At 36.0% G+C, this 23,156-nt stretch overlaps 1 protein-coding gene across 1 annotated transcript; it reads right to left on the bottom strand.

Annotated features, from left to right (window-relative positions):
• Window positions 1–2,066: 2,066 nt before the first annotated feature.
• On the bottom strand, window positions 2,067–23,025 carry kif20bb (kinesin family member 20Bb). Its single transcript, XM_052103230.1, has 31 exons — window positions 22,961–23,025; window positions 22,619–22,727; window positions 22,428–22,517; window positions 22,149–22,268; window positions 21,912–22,050; window positions 20,757–20,941; window positions 20,600–20,657; window positions 20,293–20,490; window positions 20,034–20,145; window positions 19,863–19,934; window positions 19,633–19,782; window positions 18,994–19,156; window positions 18,608–18,874; window positions 15,113–15,249; window positions 14,893–15,022; window positions 13,656–13,857; window positions 12,891–12,952; window positions 12,653–12,772; window positions 10,770–11,824; window positions 10,481–10,619; window positions 9,641–9,754; window positions 9,491–9,551; window positions 9,261–9,383; window positions 8,159–8,262; window positions 7,921–8,064; window positions 4,197–4,370; window positions 3,906–4,097; window positions 3,306–3,380; window positions 3,045–3,183; window positions 2,807–2,943; window positions 2,067–2,373 (listed from the first exon to the last, which is right to left on the bottom strand). Exons 2-31 carry the CDS (start codon window positions 22,724–22,726, stop codon window positions 2,290–2,292), a joined length of 4,854 nt encoding a protein of 1,617 aa, XP_051959190.1. The 5' UTR covers window position 22,727; window positions 22,961–23,025; the 3' UTR covers window positions 2,067–2,289.
• Window positions 23,026–23,156: the final 131 nt, after the last annotated feature.

Below are 23,156 nucleotides of genomic sequence, written 5' to 3'. Positions count from 1 at the left end.
GATGAAAGGCCACGACAGAGAAGTTGTCAATCAGTTCATCACACTGTGGCGGATGGAGACCAAAGACAGCACTTTCCGCACTCCTCAGAATGGCCAATTATAAAGCACTTCCAGGTTATTTTAAGACTGTTAAAACTACGATGATATCATGGAGCACTATAATGCAATTTTAACACATTAAAGCTCACATCACACATTGATAACCAGATTTAATGGAACATTATAATCTAACTGTTATTGAATGTGAAAAGGACAGCACACTTTCAAAGACAGATCCCACATCTTCAACTCTGGGGCAGCAGGGATGCAAATGCAAACAATACACACATTTTTATAGTGCAACAGTATAGACATTTGCAAATAAACACAAAAAGGGGGTTTGTTTTCAATGCCACATTTATTTAACCGCATGTGTGACCTGTCTTAGTGTATAGAGATCAAGAGGTGTTGGTAAAATATATTACTTACTCTTCTCTGATGACCGGTACCCTCCATTTACTGAAAGTGGCCAAAAAACAAGTTGACCCCAAACTTTCATCTGGAACATTCTGACTTTGTTCTGAAAACACACAAAATGTACCATTTTCCATACATTTTGTTCCTGCATGGTCAAAAATGACCAGCCATTGGAAATTAATGGATTAAACTACAACATAAAGACATATTCAATCCCAATCCTTTAGATGAGCACATATGTGGATGTGTTGCACACACAAACACATACACATGTTGGTACTCTTATACGAGGACACTCCATAGGCATACTGAGTTTTCAATCTATACATTCTATCCCCCAACCTTACCCCTAAACATCACAGAAACATTTTATTACATTTTCAAAAAACATTGTTTAGGATCTTTTTTTAAGCAGTTTGAATTACAGGGACACTAGTGGTGTCCTCATAAACCACATTTATAGCATAATACCCTCGTTATTACAAAATGTCCTCAAACCACAAAAAACAACTCGCACACACGTTGTGTGCCCTTTTGTGCAATTTTTTCATGAACACTCTGAGGAATATTTCAAGATCTAATCATCATATTATGCTGTGTTTGGGCTCATTTGAATCAAGATAGTCTGCTGTAAGTTACAATATGTCATTGTCTATGTTATATGTTTCAGGAAGTAATAAGGAAAATATGTAAAAAAGACACTTCTGTTTATTATGTGTCAGTGGGAATTTCATACACTAACTAACTGCAGTTTGGCCTGAGTGAAACAAATTGGCTCATTTTACTAATTGAGACCTTTCCAAATATATATAAAACATAAAGCTATCTCATCTTTTTCTATGGTTTTACCAACTCTAAATATTATTGTTGTGATAACAAAACAGTTCTAATTAGTCAGCAAATTAAAAAGCATTCATTTAAGAATTGGTAGGATCAGCTGCATTGTATCGTCCAGATTCTAAGCTTTAAAATTTCACCAATTTTGTTTAGATAAAAAAAATGTAAAATAATAATTATGTAATAAATTAATAACCACTTGTGGTTATTAATTTATTACATAATTATATATATTTTTTTAATTCTGCAGGGAGAGCCCCCACTAGCCCAGTTCAATTAATAATTGTATCAATAAAAATATACAGTATATTAAAATACGTTTAAAAACGAGGTACAAAACTGGTCATAATTACTGAAAAAGAAGTTGACAAAAATATCTAATGCAATATCCTGGGATAATATATGCAATATATTTTTTTAACACTAATTGGGAGATTTATTAACACTAATCTTAGTTGACCGGTCATTTTTTACCAGGAACACAAAAGGTACAAACGAACACAGGACAAGTGTTAATAAACATTTATACAATTACAATCACTTACTGTTAGTTCATGTCAGTTCTTAATGCATAAGCTGTAACGTATACATGTTTTAATGCAAATAATCTACTTATATGGTAAAATTAACAAACAGAATGAATAAATGCTGTAAAAGTATTGTTTATTGTTAGTTCATGTTAACTAATTCCAAATAACCAATATATATATATATATTTTTTCAAGAAATGCAACCCAAATGAAATCTCTTTAAGTATTTTTAATGAGCAGCTTTTTGTCATATTTTGTTCAGTAATCACAGGAAATCAAAATCTGAATTTAAGTCAAAACAAAAATTACAAAACCTGCTGTAAATAACATTTAAATGATTTACAAACATGTTGCACTGTTATTACAAACAAAAATAAAATTCAACAAAAATAATTCCAAAGAATAAAAATAATAATAATAAAAAAAAAAAAAAAATTACTCTTGACCATCAAAATAAAGGGTTGCATCATCTCTTAACAGTTCTTGTTCTGAGTTTTCTCTTGATAATCAGATGATCACTCTCTTTATCATCTTCACTGCCTCCAATGATCTGTAAAACAATTTACTGAAATTAAAACAACCTCCTTAAAAAGTCATTTACTCACCCCCATGTTATGCCAAACCCATATGACTTTCTTAGATGATAGGCAGAATAATAAGTCTTAGTTACCATCCACTATTAATATTTTGGAACAAAGATACCATTGAACGATGACTGATGCTATTATTCCCTACCATTCTGCCAAAAATCTCCTATTGTGTTCAATGAAAGGCTGTAAGTCATACGGTTTTGGAACAACATCAAGGTGAGTAAATGATGTCAGAGTTTCATATTATGTGAACCTTCCCTTTAAAACAAATTGATTATGAACCTGATTTGTCAAGTTGTCATAATCTTCTAACATTCTTCTCATTCCTTCATACATGACTAATCCTTTTCTAACGCACTCTTTCATTATTAATGCACAGGAAACATTACTTACAGGATGAGAGGGGATGTCTAGAGGGGAGGAAATCTGGGTTTTGAAGAGCTTTCGTTTGGATCTCTTGGGTTTGTTGTTCTCACAAGGATTTTGTGGTTGGGGGGATTTAACATTCACCATGCTCATGATCTTCTTGGCTGAGGAGAGTTAAAATTTCAGTCATGCTGAAATACAGTATGAAACACTTTTGGCAGAGAGCTGCAATCAATCGAGTCTAAAATGAAGAGGCAGCACTGACCTTTGCTCCCAAAGAGGGTTGGAGAGCTCTGGATAAAGTCCCCAATCTTTTGCAGGGCTCCATCTTTTTTACCTTTCAGGCTGGCTGGAGAGTCTTGCTGTTTTAATTCACTCGTCTTTTTGCCTTTCACTGTGGGAGTCTGGTAAGGTGTAAAAAATATAGAACACAACTAACTCAGTGTATTATCGAATACACATTACCGAGAAAGGCTTTTAATGTCACAGGCACATTAATGGGCAGTAAAAGTCATACGCTTCGCACCTCATCAAACTGCATGTTCTCCCCGTTGTTCACCTTGAGCCGTCTGTTTTTTCGATTTTCTGACTCCACAGAGTTCTAAAACAATAAACACTCATGAAAGTACAAGTTCTATGTTTATGTAATATATTATGAGTATTGTAATGTAATGTACAGTTAAGAAATAATATGAGAACTTGTATCTCAAACATAGATATAACTTTAGTTTCTAACAATTTTCTTGTTTTCACTTGTTCAGGAAACCGGCCAATAAGGATTTTCTTAAGAGCGACAGAGGATTACAACATTGTTTTTAAACAATTAATTTCCAGGACTTTTCCCGTCATTTATGCTAAAATATTTTGCTAATAAGGATTTGCTAATGAATCATTTAGACAATTTTTTAACAGGTTTGACTGATTCATTGACAAGAACAGTTTGAGAGAAGAATTTGCTCACATATTAAACATCAAATAGCTTGGAGGCAAGTTTTACTCTACACAGGAGCAATATCTAGCCAGTAAAATTTTAAGATTAGAGCAAATCTATTCAATATAGACATTTTAAATTACATTTACGACTGTGGGAACCCTTAAACATTTCTGTATGAAGGTTTCTGTATACCTCTATCCCTGGGCCTTTTCTCTTTCTAGCTGTACGTCTGAGTTTGATTGTGACAGACTCTTCCTCTCCTGGTCTTCTGACATTCACTCGGTCAGGTTTAAGTGGTGTGAAACTGATTTCCAGCTCAGGTTTGGGGAAACGCACTTCTGTTAGACTCTTCGTGGAGAGGACAGATGAGTCTTGTACTGCCACCTGCTTACAGTAATCACCAACAAGTATAGAATGCACAGTAACTGATTACCACAGACATCTATTCATGCACTTTGCATTGATTAATATCACTCTACTGACCTCTTGTGTTGGACAAAAAGAGTCGCCTTCATTCTCTGTCTTCACATTTGTAGTCTGTTTAGGACTGTCGTTTTTCTGGCTTTCAGATTTAAGAATAGCAGCCAAATCATCTTTTTCCCTTTGTAATTTTAGAATGGATTCTTGCTTCTCAGCCAGCTGTTGCTTTAAGATTCCCTGCAATAAACATGTATAAGGAAGTGAGAAATATAGGAAGTATTAAATATAACACTTTAATATTATTCTACAGTATACAAACCGTTTCAAAAACATGTTAACCTGAATCATTCATCATTCCAAATGGCAGCTTGGGTAAATTTCATTTTAATATTTTAACTCTATTTTTTTGGGCTTCTTTAGTTAATCCTGCTGGATTTTTCAGATTCTCTCACCATGACTAGCCACTGGTAAACTACATTATTCTTGGCAATGGCCTAATAAAAAAGCTAATTTGTGCTAGACTGATACATACGTTACAGTGGATTTTGCAGATACCAATAACTAAGGTGGAGGAAAAGGCAGATCACCAATTAATCAGCCGATAGTTTTTATAGTTGATTTGTAGAATGTTAAAATAATTTTTTTTTTAGTCTTTCCTTACTACAATGGGCACAGACATAGATGCTACAAGAGTCCAAAATGAATAAAATTCCAGATGCAGTTTATTGTTCGACCAAAATCCCAATAATAAACAGAAAAGGATTTGATGCAAAACACGGGACTTATAACTATAAGCAAAACTGAAAATGAGGGCACCGTTACAAGGCTCTATAGTTAAGTAGGCTATTTACCAAATTATGATTTTATAACCTATACATTTCACCAGATGAGGTTTAATGAGGAAAAAGGTTTATTATTTTTTGTTTTTATTTCACTTCTAAAGTAGGGATGCACCAATACCAATTTTTCTCTTCCGATCCGATTCTGATATTGGAAATCTCAGTATCGGACGATCCCGATCCGATACCAGTGTTGTTTTTTGCATAATCAGTTTATAATATCTTTACATTATTGTGTGGAACTAATTGAGAGTACTATCAATATGTAAAGAAACACAAACCTCAAACTACACATTATTTCAATATAAATGTATATCTTATTAAGAAAAACTTTATTATTAACTAGTATACTGGATAATTTAGCAGCAAAATTAACAATAATTCCAGTATAAGTCATCAGTAGAAAATAATAAAAAAACAATTTCAGCTTGTATCTGCACTTTAAAGGATTCAGATCTCTTTTTTGTTCAGGTTAGTTGTAAGATATCAGCTCACTTTTCATTCACAGTTAATTTTTGGAAGCCATTCAACTTAAATATTATAATTTGTAAAAATGTTTTTTATAATAATATATTCAAATGGTAATATATCTCAATCATGCACTTTTTGTCATGGATCCACCAGTCTCTCTCTTGCTTCCTCACTGCTATCCACACTCACTCGCCACTGAGTACACGCACCATCATCTCATTAATGGCTGAATATATGTTGAATATATATTGAATATATGTTTTTTATAATAATATATTCAAATGGTAATATATCTCAATCATGCACTTTTTGTCATGGATCCACCAGTCTCTCTCTCTCTTACTTCCTCACTGCTATCCGCACTCACTCGCCACTGAGTACACGCACCATCATCTCATTAATGGCTAATCAAGGACTGCATATATAACTGCTTTCACACATACTCTTTGCCAGTTCTCATCGATAGTATCTCTGAAACTCCACAACTTTCTACTATGACAAACATATCTGTGTCTTCATTATTGCCTGCAAGTGTCATAAGACTGTTGGGAGTTAATTGTTCATCGTGTCTATACATTGTCTGGATATTATTTACCTGCTGTTTGCACTCTGCTCAACTGGATTTACTCACAATGTTTACATCACTGTTTCAATCATCTGTTCAATAATCCCTGCTACGGAGTTCATATCTCTGCCTCTGTGAGTCTCTCCGTGACACCTTTAACTTTTAAACAGTCACGCTACTTATATTGTGTTTTTATGGTTCTTTTATGTCATTTTTGGAGCTTGACAATAACGAACATGACTAACATGGTATCGGATTTGGATCGGGCTCGTCGGACCGATACCCGGTCCGTTTAAAAACATCAGTATCGGAGCCGATACCAATCCAGGTATCTGATCGGTGCATCCCTACTCTAAAGGACACTGTTATACTGTAGAACCAAGCTGTTCTAACTGTAGAATCCTCTAGTGCTGGCTGACGAGGAACACTGAAGAAAAAATAAATAATAATAAAAAACTATAGATTTTTGCCAAATAGTTCCAAAATGTAACTCCCTGCACAGACTAATCGGTAAAACCGATATATCGGTCTACCTCAATTATACTGTATACTTAGGTGGGTCTTGCTCTACTAACTCCAGTGCATGGTTAAAAGTGGCTGTTTGCTTGAGTGCTAAGCTAATCCAAAGTTTAGCGCAAGGATCGTTGAAAATGGCTCTTATAAACTTTGGGCATTTTTTCTTGAGAAAGAAAGTATGCACGCAGGCCATTGAAAATGTGTAATATTCTTTCAAGAGCTGGACCAAGAGAGATGAAACGTGTGTTGGCATGCTGCAGTAATTTCTGATAGTCCAGCTGCACAAAAATGAATACGCTGCATAATGACAGCTTCAGATTTGGTGCAGGCAGAAGAAAATTTCAGATCATACAATTTCTTGATCAATTTTGCAGTGCAGTTAGCTGACCAAAAACTATGGCTGTGCACAACAGAATGATGAGCAAAAAGTCCTTCACTTGCGTGCACATTGTCAGATTCTGAAATTTGCTTCACCAAAAAAAAAAATATTAAAATTCCTAACACTTGGTGTGGCACACTTAATTTTAGCAGCATCCATATGCTTTTTTGTATGAACATGCTGTGTGATGGTGGTGCGGCCTATATGGGCGATGGATAAGCAAGATCCTCAAATCCCACACCTCACTTTGCTAGGCTCCTTCTGTGACTCCTTTTTTAGAAATGTAAACTATTATTGAAGATCCTCGATAAATTTACATGCACGCTTCCATGACATTTTTCCAGCCGCAATTTCATCTGTGTGCTCTTTGCAACTGACTCTTCAATCAATTCACTAACTGAACGTCTATTGATAGGGGATTGTGATTGGATAGTTTAATCCAATCATGTACTTCAAATAACAAGGTGTGATTTTATTGGTTTTACAAGACGTATCCTTGGCTACATTTGATTAGAATACATATGAGAGAGGAAATACAAGACAAAATATGATTTTTCCAGAATAAGTCAGGACCCTAGATAAAGGGCTTAAATAAGGAACTGTCCTGGGAAAAACGGGATGTCTGGCCACCCTATGTACACTGGGATAATATTGGCCACCCTGCTCTCTGGATATCGATATCCGCCCATAAAACATATCGGTTGACCACTAATTTTAACCACAGTCTGGCTAATGTCCAGAAAGAACAGAGTGTTTATTAACTGAGCTGATCACTTTCAAAAGCCGACAACTATTTAACAGGCTTGCTTAGGTCAGTTAAAACCTCTTTCTGTCCAGCTATTCTCTGCTGCAGTCGTGTCAATTCTATTGATTGCAGGTCACTTGAAAAACATGTATGATATTAATCCAGGAACCTGCAGTGCAAATAAATGACTACTCTGGGGTAAATCCTCCCCTCTAGCTTGCGATAAAGAAAATAACAAGGCGGGGAAGAGATGAAAAGGCTGATCCTATTACCAGCTCCAGATGCAGCCTGCCTTGCTGGTCTCCCTCTAGTCGCCCTGTTGTCTGGGCCACTTTCTCCTCTTCACCCATGGCTCCATCTAGCCCCTTACCCTGCCTCATTTCTTGCTTATCATCTGCCTGCACCTCATTTGGCAGCTGAAACATCAAACGAAACCATTTGCTATTACTGCCGGCAGATCCCACACAGTTATGGAGAAGTCAGAGGGATTAAAGATGTCTAGGTTCTTACCTTTGTGCTTTCCACAGGTCTGCATGCTTTCTGCTCCTCCTGAAGGGGTTCATCATGGACACAAACACTTCCTTTCTGACACATCTCCTGCAGTTTTACAAGATCTGAGAAGAACGTTGAGATGTTTGTGTTGTTAAGCTTCAGTTACAGGTGAGCAGGTTTTTGCCTATTAGAGCTGTCTCTAGTTCACAAGACACAATGCATAATCAAATATTTGAAAGAGGTCAACTGAGGAAGTGCTGGTAATTAGATGTAGACCGATATATCGCTTTTATCGATTAATTGGTGCCAATAGTTGCTTTTGAAACTATCAGTTATCTGCAAAAATATTTTCAGATAAATGTTATTTGTTCCTCTGATAATGAAGCTTTTTAAATTGAAGCGTGGGCATGCAAAGAAAAACGCGACTATATGGAAACGTCCCTCATCAGCACATACATCGTGTCTCCAACTTCATATATCGTGAATAATAATATATAGGCTATAAAAAGCTGAATTTGGTACATATTATAAATAGAGCATTATAACAGAGCCAAGTCTCTGTCATTTCAAAATAAGAGTCCTCGGTGTGTTTCAGGCTTGTTTACTATTAAAAGTCCCACATTATGCATACAATCTTCTTTTTTTGTCTGATAATTATTAGGATTTAGGTTGAAAAATAAACTGCATCTGAGATTCCATGAATCCATTTAAAAAACTATAGGCAGATTAATTGTTTATCGGCCTTTTCCACCACTTTAGTTATCGTATCGGTAAAATCTACTATCGGTTGACCTCTACTGGTAATACACGTCAACTCATCACTTTCGGAGCATCCAAAGAACAAGGAAGCCAATTGCGGTCCGATTAACGTGAATACATGCTGAACGAAGCTGAGCTACATTTGCATTTTCTAAGTATGCTAATTAGCATTTACACTACATAAAAAAAAAAAAGACTTTAGTTTTAGACTAAAATCTTACTTTTAATTTGCATGTAAATTTGAGTGTATTATAAATGCATTGTATTGTCTAGCAGAGGTAAGTGATGGGGAAACCTTTAGTTATTTACTCCCCAACACTGGCAGATTTACATAAAGTAGAAATAAAACAGACTCAGTCACCTTCAGTTATAGATTCGATCTCACTCAGTTTGGCCTCCAGCAAGTCCTCTTGATCTCTCTGTGAACACTCTTTATTTAAGTCTGCACATATCTGCTCAGTCAGTTTCTGCTCTGGCACAATATCTGAAAACAAAATCAATCTTACTTAAGACAAAACATAAGCCGATTTTAATAATACCAAATGGTACTGTGAGAAAAAAAGGGTTTCAATTAAAAGACATATTGGTTACCTTCATGGGTTTTTTGGCAAAGCTGTATATTCTCTTTTTCTTTCACATGGTTGGATTGTGCCTGTGAGTGAAAAGAAACAGAATAATCCAGCTGTCTAATACCTGATACCATCACACATAGAGAAAGGTTGAGGGAAAAGGGGCACTCACAGTCTGCTGTGGATCAATAGTTTGCTCTTTACAGCTCAAATGGTGAAGAGCCATCTCCTCTGCTTTACATAGTCTCTGCTGAAACAACTTGCTTTCTTCACTCAAGCTCAAAATCTTGAGAATAAAAAAAGCACTGTTTGAAAATCTAATAATGGTGACCTTGAGTCCAAATATGCAAAAAGCATTACAAAAATTAATAATAAGTTCACATACAACGCGAAGAGAATTTTTGCCTCGCATTGCTCGTAACGTGAACCCACGAGTATTCCCCCTTCTCATCCAGAAAAGGACAGGAGGGGCTTCTATGACTTGGTTCATAGTAAAGTACAACCAATAGCTGGAATCAAGTAGATGCACATATTTTCAGAACTTACCAGGTAGTCCAACTTCCTTGCTCACTTTCCTCCAAGCGATGTCTTTTTCGTCCGGTCTCTGTACATGTATGACATTGTGTCATACAATCGCAGGTGCCTACACACCACTACAACAATTTTTTTCAAATTTCTTCTGCTACTACGTCAGTGACATCCGGACAATTTCAATGCTGATAGGCTTTCACGTCAACGCGTCATGCAGATTTTTCACTCGAGTTGAAAAATGTAAACTCGCGCAATTTCGTGTGTTCGAGCCGTGCCATTCGCTTCATTTGCGTATATTCGCATCTTTGCATTGACTTTGTATGTAATCTCGCCTCGCGAAACGCTCGCTTCACATTGTATGTGAACGCACCATAAGTATTCATGATACAGTAAGCGAGATGTATTATGTCCAGAAGTTTTATTCATTGAGTTTCGTACTTCATTGAGTTCAGTATGAAAGTACGGTAATATTTTTACAAACCTGTTTCTGTAGCTGTTCATTCTGCACTTTAGCCTCACATAATTGATCTCTGACACTTGATCGTTCTCTCTCCACTTGTTGCAAATCACAACTCAATGTATTGATTTTATTGAGTCCATCATTAACAAGTTCGGTTGACCTGTAAAAACACCAAAATAGTCAGTAATTCAGACTAATTTCTTGATTTTCATCCTACAATTGTTGATTTAATTAATTATGACTTATAGTAATTACAAAACCAAACTGGCTTTACTTTACCAGAAAGTCTAAATAAGAAATGAGGACCTACTTCAAAAGTTCTTGAGATTTATTCTCAAGATCTGCATCTTTACGAGTGAGATCCTTCTCCATCTCACTTATTCTCCCCTCAGCTTTACCTCTTGCCTTAGAGATCTCATTCTCTACAATCGATTTTACTACATTCAGAACCTCCTCATGCTGGTTCAGTTGTCTCAGAGTTTGCATGAGTTTGTCAAGCAGAGTTTTCCAGCAATCCTCTCTGGAGTCCTGCTCCTGTTCTTCCAGCCTCCCTTGCTGTTGTTTCAGTGCAGTCAGCTCTTCCAACAGCTCAGAGTCACTTCTTATTTGGGCCATGGCGAGCTTCTCAGCTTCATAACAGATCAGTAGGTTCTGGTACTCATTCACCTGGGCATCTCGTTCACGTCTAAGCTCACTGCAGAATTCTTCCAGCTGGCACATTTTCTCTCTAGTCTGGCTGACCTCCTGTGCTAGGTCATTGATCTGTCTGTTCTTCTCCTGAGATAACTCCACCATCATCTGGTAATCATGATGGTGAGCCTCTGATTGGTCATATGAGAGCTGGTGGGCACTGATGTCCTGGCGTAAGGATTCAATAGTTTTGGACTGACTGCAAGACTCCTCTTGAAGTTCCTTAATCAGAGTTTTGGCTGCATCAAGTTCTTCTGAAAGGTCATTGGCCATTTTGGTCTGACTGTTCAATTCCATCTGAACAGACTTGAGCTTTGAGCTCGTCTTATCGGCTGCTTGCTGAAGTAGATGCAGCTCACTGGCAAGAGCCTTGTTCTCATTTGTGACTTTGGTGACCTCTGCTCTCTCCATCACCAGAGAGGAAACAACAGTTTCATGTGTTTGCATCTGCTTTGCCAGTCTATCAGAGAGTTCACACACTTTTTTCTCAAGTGAACACTGTTCAATTTTAAGTTTATTCAGCAGGTCATCTTTCATTTTCAGCTCTTGCTGGAGCTTTTTAATTTCTTGGGATTTAATTTCCTCCTCTCTAGGAACACCATCAACAATCAGCATACACTTACAGTTGTTTCTGAAATGTAGGATTTCCTCTTTGATACTGTTAATCAAGGCCCTCTATAAATGTTAAAAGAAAAGAAAAACTGGGTCATTACCGTCAAAAATAAATAAATAAAATATATATTTGGACACTTTTGTTACACTAAAAATGTCTAAATGTAAATTGCATTACATGCCTAATAATGAACCAAGTGGTATTTGCAAACATATGTGTGACCTTTTCTTAGAAATTTTATTTTCTTAGCTATTAGCATGTATTTTTAACAAACTGTTCTCGAGAGGATTTTTATTGGATGTCTAATGTCAGTTCGCTTCACACTGGTGCCCTAGCAGATTAACCACAAGTGTAGCTCACCAGGGTTGTTCCTGAATGAAAATCTTTTTGGCCGCTGAAACAAATGTAATGATATTCCTTTAGTATTTAGTGATAAATATGCTTCTCATCTGAGCAACTAGATTGAAGCCTAGTTTCGCAGGGATAAAATTATCATCACCCTTACTAATATTAAAATATTTGATTGTAGTAACAGTAACTGGGATATTTTGACAAAAAATGTACTACTTTCAAACTTGGGTACTGTCAGAATATTACAACTAATCCTATAGATAATAATGTGTTAAATTAAATTAGTTTAGTTATATTCCACATACCAACTCTAAGCAAATGACACCAGAAAGTGTCAAAATACTTTTTGTTCTAATTCTGAACAAGATATCTATTGCTGTATCATATGAAACCTAATAAACTTAGTTGTATTAAATGTTTTGCTTGAAAAGTATCGCTGTGTGGCTTTAGTGTCCAAGTACTATTTGGGGCCACACATCTCCTTTTAAGAAGTTATTAATAAAGCTACTCAGAGATTCTACTATGAAGACTAAACTTACATCTTTAGTAGCTGCCTCAACATTTTGGTCCAAAGCAGTTTGCAGCTTGGAGATCATGTCATCTTTCTCCTGACAGATTGACATGAGTTCTTGACATCTCACTTTTTGGTTTTCAGAATTCTAAAAGGAACGAAAACAAACATTACCTCACTCAAGAAACCATTCAGTACATGTAAACAAACATCAATTAGCAATAACTTCTGTAGATGTTAAAAAGTAAACTTTAATTCATTTTTACCCTATTTGCCTCCAGAAGCTGTTCATTTGATTTCTGTGTCTGAACACACATTGCTTCGATCTCTGAAAAGAGAAAAAATAAATAGTTCATAAGATCATAGAGGCCCTTTACGGTCAAGTCTTAAAGGAGAAGCAGGACCAAAACTGAGCGTTTTTGACAGAGGGCCAGAATGAGGGTGGAAAATGATGTTTTACAAATATATCTGTGCAAAAATGTTTTACTATTATAAATGAACCTCAAGGAACATATTAAAATAATATAAAAATAAAGGCATATCATGACCCCTTTGAAAAAAATAATTTTGTATTATCTGTCAGTTTCGTAAATTTTAAAAGATAAAAAAATAAGAAAAAATAGAAACATTCCTACAGTAAAAGGATGCTAATAGGGATTAGAAGTGAAGAAATGGGAAGAAAATAAAGTTTTATAGCACCCTCGTGAAAATAGATTGGGACAGAGATGTGAGAATCCTGGGAGAAAAATGAATTGGACAAGACAGCAGTCTTTTTTTTTCACATTGCAAGAGCAAAATAAAAAGCCATTAATTTGCAACAAAGTGCTTGTTAAAACTAAAACAGCTCTTGCCACAGAAATTCTTGTGATAACTGAATACTGAAAATACCCAGTGTTACAATATTTTATTGATGAATAACAATCGACCATAACAGACAATTTACAACCTAGTCTGTCAAATTGATTGATTATGATTATTTGTGGGGGGAAAAAATGATCTGAGTTTGTCCCCTTTAAGGCAACTGAACACACCCTTAGTTTTAAGACTGAGAAGTTGTTGGCTTTTGTGAAGCTCCTCAGTCATCTCCTCTAGCTGTGTCCTCAGATGACTGACTGTGAGTGAGTCAGGGACATTTGTCAGGCATGTCTGTACAGCCTCTGCATCTCCCTTTATCTTCAGCAGATCATCTCGCATTGCCTCAATCATGCTGTCCAAAAGCTCAATCTTAGACTCCTAGAAGCATGAAAGGGAGAAGAAACAATATTTTCTATTATTAGTCTTTTCTGCTTTAAATAGCTCCAGTATATCTGTTGTCTCCCAACACCCACATTTTTCTGTCTATTGCATGCTGATGAAGACGTAACAGCCTATATGTTGTTGCACATTATTGCACTCCAAGATCTCAGCCATTTCTTTTCATTCATTAATCATAACGTTGGCTGCTTGCCATGATTAAAAACACTGCACAGATTGCAGCATTCTCAAGACATTCATTCATGGCCATCAAGATAAGCATAATTGGGTGGAGGCATTAGCTTGAACGGTAGCATGTCAACGAAGCAAGCGAGAGCAAATAGGATCTAATGCTAAATTCTCCACAACAAAGCCTTCCAATTCAGAGAGCAATCAAGTAAATATATTAAGGTCTTTCTATAATCATAAAGTCCTGTAAATGACTACAAAACACTCCCTTAGAACCATCAGAACGCTTTAAGCGGTGTTTGCACATTGCAGCGACAAAGCGACCAGAAGTCAATAATTTTCAGTGAGAGTTGGCCTCATGAGAGCTAGAGACCAAAATTTAGAAGTTTAATTTTATACAAATGAGTAGTGGTGTGAGGCACCAACCACCGATAAGAGTGAAGACGTTGGAGCACACAAGATATGTCTCAAGTAACATACTATAGTCAATTGCAGGGCAGGTGAACAAAAAGTTAATGTTACTGTGAGCGATTTCACTGGTCTATATGATTAATATATGCCCACATGCAATGATGCAATTATAAAATGATGAATGGAAACTGTCAAGCATTCTAAGTGAGTTTCATTCATGCACTGAGGATCGCTGATCTAGTATATATGATGCATAATGCCCTGCTGTGATTTATATTCAAATGCTTTCTCCTTTATAATGAACATTTTAGTGGCAATAAAACGTATTCCTTGTCAAATAAGAATGACATCATATGATTACCAAGAATCGTTGTGTAGGTTTTCAAAATGCACTTGATTTGGTCCACATTCTTTTATGCAACCATTTGCACTCACCTTTTCTGCGTTCTCATCAGCGCTTTCAGCAGATATTTCTCGGACAGTCCTGTTGACCAGATTCTTCAGTATCTCCAGCCTCCTTTCTGCTCTTTCCTCCACTATTTCCTTCTCTCTTTGGAGACGTTCACTGAAACATTGAAAAGCAGCAACGGAACTGAGTGCATCTTTAATCAAAACTTACTGACTGTTATGTTGTAAAATGTAGTGTTAGCTTTACTTGTAATCTTTTTCCATGTTCGAGAACAGCTCCATAAACTCTGCAGTGACTTCTTCACGAATTCGAGATTCTAGAGTCAGTTTTTCAGATTCTTCTTTGGACAACTTCTCTTTGAGCTCTTCAATTTTCAGCTGAAGCTGTTGAAGATACATTAAAGTTCAAAATAATATTGAAAATTAAAAAACTCAAAACAAAACTAAGGCCATGTCCTTAAACATCTTTTTCTCTACGTTATGGCCTTCCATCCATTCTGAGGCATTTTTGACAGTGAAAACTGAGCTTTTCGAAAATGCTCTCCCAAGTGGATACATTTGAAAATGGCGTCTTCACGTTGTAGTGTGGACATGGAAAACTGAGATATCTGAAAACAATGACATATTTATTGTCATGTGATGTAGTGATTTGATCCATTCAAATCAATCAAAAACAATCAAGATGGCAGCCCATGTTGTAGCAGGGATGTTGTGCCAGCTATTCACTTTGATAGCATTGTTAAATATAAATGTTACTCTGTACAACCGTCACAATGCATTCCTTCTAATGCGATGGGAATTTACTCAGAGTTGCTGTCAGGTGACAGAACACAAGGACAATTGCATAGTAAGGGAAATTAAAAGTTTTCATATGTTTCAGTGTGGATGAGAACTTTTAAAAAACACTTGAAAACGGCAGTGTGGATGGAGAGGCATTTTCAAATGTATTCGGATTAATGTGGACGTATTTTAAAAGGACATTTATTGAGCTGGGTGATATATTTAATATTTATGATATATTCATAATAATTTTAGATGTAAAATTAAGCAACATCGTGATCATTTTAATGCCAATTTTATTTGGTCATTAAGGGTCCTAAAGCTTATTAGACTAGTTTAGGGATCCTTCCTTGTCTTGTGATGTCTGTAGAGAAAATATGTTAAGTCTGACTGAGGGATGCACCAATCCGATACCTGGATCGATATCGGCTCCGATACTGAAGCTTTTAGATGAATCGTGTATCGGTCCGATGAGCCCGATCCAAATCTGATACTGTATGTTAGTCATGTTCGTTACTGTCAAGCACAAAAAATTACATAAAAACACAATTAAAGTAGTTCATATGACTCGTGCATTTTATTCAAAGCCACTTGAAGACATGCGATTAGTGTTGTCACGGTACCAAAATTTCAGTAGTCGGTACCAATACCATTGAAATTTCACGGTACTCGATACCATTTTCGGTACAAAAACAAAAACAGGTTACTAAACAACACTCTTTTATTAACAAAGTCTACAAAACATTAGCAGCAGAACTAAGAACAGAAATATGCCATTGAGCAACACTTTAATTTAAATATATTATTTTTGAATTATAACAAAACTGTACAATGTATACTTAAAGTATTTTTGAACACTTATCTAAGATTTGCTTCAACTTTTACTTTTTACCAAGTAATAAAAAAACCCTAAATAAACAAGCATACAATAGAATGAATAAAAACCTATTTCCAAACTAATGTGCAAAGTGCTCTCGTATTAATAAAGCTGCATATTGCCATTTTTCTTCACGATAAGAAATGCACAGTGACATATAATATGATTAAATAAGTAGCGAGCCATCGCGTTCTAATCTAGCTGCATTAAGCGTCTGCGCTCAAGGGATGAGCGTCCCCGAGGCAGTGTTTCTCTCAGCCAAGTGCAGTTTCAATCTCCCCCTTAGATCGGGACATTCACGCAACTCATAGAAGAGGGACTTACCACACAGAGAAATGCCAGTTTCTGTGTTTAAAGTTATTAACATGAACCGCTTCTGTATTATTTGAACTTTAATAAAGCTATAACACATTAAATATAACTGCATTTGTAACGCCGGGATGTTTCCTTTAAAGAGCTCCGGCTCCGGTTATTCCACAACGAGACTGCTTCTGAATTTATTATTATTATTTTTATAATTCCCTAATACTTTTGGATCTACATAAAATGAAGCTGTGAAAGTTTAGAGTGCATCTGGACTGATCTGTGTAATTATTCCTCTCCTCCGTCAGGCGTGAACTGCAGTGCTGCTCTCGCGCGTCATTACAGTTTAATATGATTTCATTTTACGTTAAATGAGATCAAACGTCTATTCGACAATGAACATTTTTCTCGTCAGTTTTTTTTATTTTCGACGTTGTCGATAATGTTGACTAATCGTTTCAGCCCTAATGCAAATGATAATATGCTTTTAAACTCACCTGCTTTATTTGCTTGAATTAATCCGGGTGTCTTGTCTTTCAGGTGCTTTATTAAGTTTGATGTATTTCCTCTTGTCAGAAAATTGTGAAAGCACCGTTTACAAATCTTACAGATCTATGATGTTTCCCTTTTCATCAGCCTCAAATACAAAGAATTGCCAAACCTGGCTTTTTCCACTTTTCTTTTCGACAAGATTAGGTGGAGACTCCACAGCAGCTTTGCTTATCGTCATCTTTTGCTTGTTGTGAGCGTTCAAAAGTTCCCGACTCTGCATGGGTACCTTCAGAAATTCTGGTATCGCGAAAAATTTTTTGTTTCAGTACCGACGTACCAGTATTTTTGACAACACTACATGCGATAGCTCTGTGAATCACAAAAGGCTGTATTTAATAAGTAAATATACAAAATAGACGCGTATATCCAGCGTGTCAGTGAATGGCGCTGCTCTGTTTACACACACACACCAAAAAAAAATAACCATGTGAATGAAAAGTGAGCTGATATCTTACAACTAAATTGAACAAAAAGGAGATCTGAATCATTTAAAATCCAGCTTCAAGTTGAAAAATGTTTGCAAAAATTTTTTTTAAATACATTTTAATAAAATAAAAAAATGCTTCTTTTCTACTGATGACTTGTACTGGAATTATTAAATTTTGCTGCTGCATTATCCTGTATACTAGTAAATAATAGTGTTTTATTATTAATAAGCTATACATTTACATTGAAATAATGTGTAGTTCAAGGTTTGTGTTTCTTTATATATTAAAGAGTACTCTAAATTTGTTCCACAAAATAAAGATATTCTAAACTGATTATGCAAATAACAACACTGGTATCGGATCGGCCGATACCGAGGTTTTCGGAATCGGAAGAGAAAAAGTGGTATCGGTGCATTCCTAGTCTGACTACGGTTCATTTCAACAAATTGATTCACAACTCTGATTCAAAATTTTGACTGCATCATCACTCATAACTGTTAATCTGTGGGGTGTTTTTCACATATTAAAATGTCTTCGGTAACATACAAGTTGTTAAATATTGCGGTTTATTATGTTTTTATAATAGTGCATAAAAGTGAAGATGATAACAAATAATTCTTCGATCATGTGTAAAACATGCCTTGATTATTTTCAACTACATTTGTTACTACCAATTTCAAAACAAATAAATAAACTTTGCAATTTCATATATTTCGAAAATCTGAAAATATTGATATAAATAAAAATGCCCAAGCAGTCATGCAAAATATGCATAAATGAAAGAAAATGAAATATTGAACACCTCTTGCAGCTCTTGTTCTTCTTCTGCAGCATCTAGTACAGTGTTTTCCTCCATGCTCTCATCATCAGTCTCCACCTCTTCCTCATCTATTTCCTCCTCATCATCATCTTCATCCTCCTGCACGTCCTCTAGGCTCATCTCCCAGCCCATCACCGAGCTTCTCCTGGTCCAGTCTTTCTTGTCTGCATTATTGATGATCATGGACACATCCCTGGCAGATCTTTTGAGCACAATGCTTGGTGCCGGTTTTGGATTGAGGACCACTACCTATGGCAGTGAAGGAAAAAAGCAAAATAAATGGCAAAAAAAAATCACAATATGCCTTGGATAAGTGGTTCTGTTTATAGATCATTTGTAGTTGTCAAGTCTAAAAGGTTCCTACTGACCTTCTGAGCCAGCGCTGAGAATTTTAGAACATTCAGGGTTTCATCGTACATGGAAGCACACTGGTTTATATTAATGATCATGCAGGCTTTTCCACGGCCACAGAAGAAACCCTGCAAATAATGTGTGAGCTTACTCTCTCTGAAGGGGATATGCTGATGAAACCTGTTTGAAATTAAATATCAGGTTAGCTGACAAATACAATTTGAACTGAAATCTTTAATGACTGATGGAACAGAAAACAATTACAAATTAGGTAGCTTTTTAGACAAGTTCATTGTTGGTTTAGAAGTAGACATACAGATGGATTCAAGTCTGACTCCACATTGAAAATATGTTTTTTTTCCTTCTCATATAAACCAGTAAATTAAACAAATATTTTAGGACTTTGATATTTTAAGATTTCATTGCTTCTATTGAAGAACACAAGGAGCTCTTTGGAACATTTTCAAATCATACTGGATAACATGGATCATCAGGTTTTGCACAAACTTGTGGAGTCTATGCCAGCTTGAGTGTATGCTGTCATTAAAAGGAGGACATACCCGATTGTAAAAAAAATTGAAATTTCAGTCTAATTGCTATGCTGATAATGCAAATAATTTTCAGATTTTTTTGACTCCACTGTATTTCAGACTCACTTTGATTGCGTTTGGTTGAGTCTCAGAGCGTTGACACATTTCCCAAGAGTTAACAAGGAAGTGTTGATGTTTCCAGCTTCTTTTAAGCGTTCTCCTCTGTTCTGAGTCTTTGCACATCGCTCAGATCCGGCCAAATCACATAATGAAAGCCTATAAAATTACAATGTAAAATAAACCAATTCATCCATGTAAAACTTAGAGTGTACTATGTAGAGATTGAGGTCACTTACTCGCTTATTGTCTGAACTCGAGGAACACCCACGTCTTCAATCCGCAAGATTCGAATGGAAAATATACTATGACTATGAAGAAAATACACATTATTAGATAATTTAGAAAGGTAAGTAAATATTGAAGTTAAATGTAGAATTATTCATGCTGAAAATATTTAAATGAGGTACCTTCTGCTTGAGATGTTGTTGAGCTTAGTGGAGGAGAAACTTTGATTTTTCCTTCCAATTTTCATAACTTTCAGTGCCTCATCTGCACTATTCACTTGAAACCATTTCAGATCTGAAAAATAAATAAATTAATATTTAGAAAGATAATAATATGCTAATAAAGAAATTATAGACAAAAGTGTATTTACTATTTAATATAACCATCACCGTGTGACTAAATTTAGGCTAATAATATCTGCAACTGTTATTTTTAGGTTACCTTTAACAAAAGCATTGCCTTTGATATCTTGGGCTAGCCGCAAAACACTTCTTCTGTGAGATCCATTTGAAATAAGATCAAGCAGGTCATGGATGTTTTCATTGTAGATTTCACAAAAGGAGACCCACACTGAGAATTTACCATAAGAGGCCTCATCCAAACAGATACTGTCACCATCAATGTCACTAGAGGTGGAGCCTGGAATGACAAAATAAATGTACATTAAATGAGGAAACTCACATTGGCTGATTCTTTACATTGCTGAAATGCTACAAAAAATGACATACAATCGTGTGTTAATTCTTACTTTCAAGTAATGAGTAACTGGTGCTGGACATACTGGACAGGGTTTTCTGGGAGTCACTCTGATAAAGAAAAAGAAACAACAATGATGGGAGTACTAGTAAAATTCTTCTAATAACTAGAAAACCATGATTATACAAAAAAAGTTTAAAAAAAATTACATCTTTAAATCTGCGAAGAAGGTTTCTCTTATTTGTAGCCTCCTCATCCTGCTGCTCTTTAGTTAGTCTTGTAAAGTCGACACATCGATGTGGCTTTATGTTGTTTTGAGAATATATTCTGCCCTCTATGCTGTTAAAAATCACATTTAGGGACCGGGGCAGAATTCCTCCATCTGACTCAGGGCCTTTAACATAGCAGTAGCAACATCAAACATAAATGAGCAAATAGACAACTATACATACATACGGTGCAGTTAAACAGTGTTTTGGACAGTGCAAAACATCTCGGTGCAACAAGTATATAACATAAGTGAGAGGCCGCTATACCGGCCAGGTCGATATTATGCCACTTTGCGATTTCCAGCATTAGCTGACAAACGTGTTCTCTTTGCCGACTTTCACTTGGGTCAGTTTTAAAATCTACTAATAGATTTGCCAATGGATAGTCAACACTTTCCGTTTTCAAGATTTGCACTTTTCAAGTTTAAGCAAATTTGAAGAAATTTTCTATAGAATAAGTGATAGTTTTCGAATTTTTTTGTACATCTGATTTGCTGTTGTTAAATTATATTATGTTTATCTGCATTTATTTTGGCCATCGTCCATCCTGCTCTCTAGATATTGGTGTTGGTCATTGAAAAACCCATATCGGTTGACCACTAATAGTGATAGGCCAATATATCAGCCAAGCTGATTAATCTGACAACTTTTGACCATTTTGTGATTATCTGCATCAGCCAATAGCCGTGAACGCTTGGCCAATTTGTGTCAGCTCAAATAAGCGTTTCAGAAATTGTGTACATCTGATTTGCTGTTGTTTAATTGCATTATGTTTATTGACATTTATATCGGCCATCCTACACTCTAGATATCGGTGCTGGCATCATCCATTGAAAAACCCACATTGGTTGATGACCACTATATAACATACATTTAATATTGCAATAGTTAGAATATAATGGGGTGAAGAAAGGCAAGAAAAACTGTACAGGTGCAATGCTGTAACCGCACAATGCAAATTAGTTTACAAATACTTCTGACAAATTGTACGGATTCTCTCCCATTCATCTCCTATTTTTTTGCAAAACTTTTTTTTTTTGCAATTTGTCAACTTAAATGTTAAGTCAATACAAACATCTCATACAAAATTCTTACCAAGAAATGTAAATGTCTTCCCAGCATTGGTAACTCCATAAGTAAAGATCAAGGAATTCCCTCCCTCCAAGACTCCTTTCACAAGGCTTTTTGTTGTCCCATCAAATATCTTTCTTTGAGATGTTTCTGGACCATACACCTAAAAAAATGACAAAAAAACAAACACAAATGACAACATTACAGAGACCTGTTCACAATCAATGGTGATGCCAGAGATGGCTGCGGCTATAGTCATACCTGTGAGAACTGGAATCGCTGTGCCAGCTGTGGTCCGAGTCTCTCGCTGTGTCTGGCTGTCACAGATGTTCTTGGTGCCTTCAGAATCACTGTATCTGGTGGCTCAATTGAGATGCACTCCTGTATGTAGAATATGGTTAAAACAATTGAAGTACATTGAAACATACAGGCTGCCTAAAAACAAGACACCATCACTGTATCATGTTACTGCCACATTTCTCTTGTGTGGGAGTCACACCATAAATGTGACATTCACAACAGAATAAACTTTGCAAGCACCTGCGATTCTCCTTCTGCTCTCTCTGAAGCAGTGAATGGACGTACACGTAGATAGACCTGCAAATGTTCTTTCTCCGGTAATACCGAGTCCTGTAGAGAACAGAAAAATATTGCAGCAGCATTAAAGATGGATTACAACCTACATCAGATTAAATGGCTGTTATCATGAGATAGGTCTAGAAATAATATACCCTTGATTCGGACAATTTGGAGAACTCTGAGAAAAGATCCTTCCTGAGGTCTTCAACCGTTATTGAGCCAACTTTCTCAGGCTTGTATGCTAAACACGATTCCATCATTCTAAGGAAAATATAAGAACGAGCAATGTTAAGTTAACAGCAGAAATAACGAACGATGTAACAATATTATTACATGCTAATACCGTTTTGTTTACGAAGCTTCAAAGGAAAATAAAACAAACATTGCTCATGGCCTATTTCAAATATGAGCCATTTACTAACATAGCAATCGCATTCAAAATAAGGAACACTTATTAATTAAATGTAAAATTATCGTTGCGTAATTTTGCTTACTTTCTGCTTTACTATTATTATTTTCTTTTGTTTCTACGGTTAGGCATCGCCATGCGTCGTTCGTGCTGTCGCGGTTTTCTGTTCAAATCGGACCAATCGGATCATTCGCTACATGCGTAGCCCCGCCTCTAAAACGGAAGTAAACGCATTGTAGTTCTTGTTGGCTTGCAGAAGTTAGAAACTGTAGAAAGTAAAA

Source organism: Xyrauchen texanus, chromosome 33, assembly GCF_025860055.1.
Source record: "Xyrauchen texanus isolate HMW12.3.18 chromosome 33, RBS_HiC_50CHRs, whole genome shotgun sequence".
NCBI lineage: Eukaryota > Metazoa > Chordata > Actinopteri > Cypriniformes > Catostomidae > Xyrauchen > Xyrauchen texanus.
Note: the sequence above shows the minus strand (reverse complement) of the source record. Positions and strands in the feature narration are given on the sequence as shown.

Coding starts and splice junctions, on each gene's coding strand:
- kif20bb (XM_052103230.1), bottom strand. CDS start 22,726: ATGATGGAATCGTGTTTAGCATACAAGCCTGAGAAAGTTGGCTCAATA. Junction 13,858..14,892: donor CTGATGAGAACGCAGAAAAG/GTGAGTGCAAAT, acceptor TCATGCTTCTAG/GAGTCTAAGATTGAGCTTTT. Junction 9,384..9,490: donor TTGCCAAAAAACCCATGAAG/GTAACCAATATG, acceptor TTTTGTTTTCAG/ATATTGTGCCAGAGCAGAAA.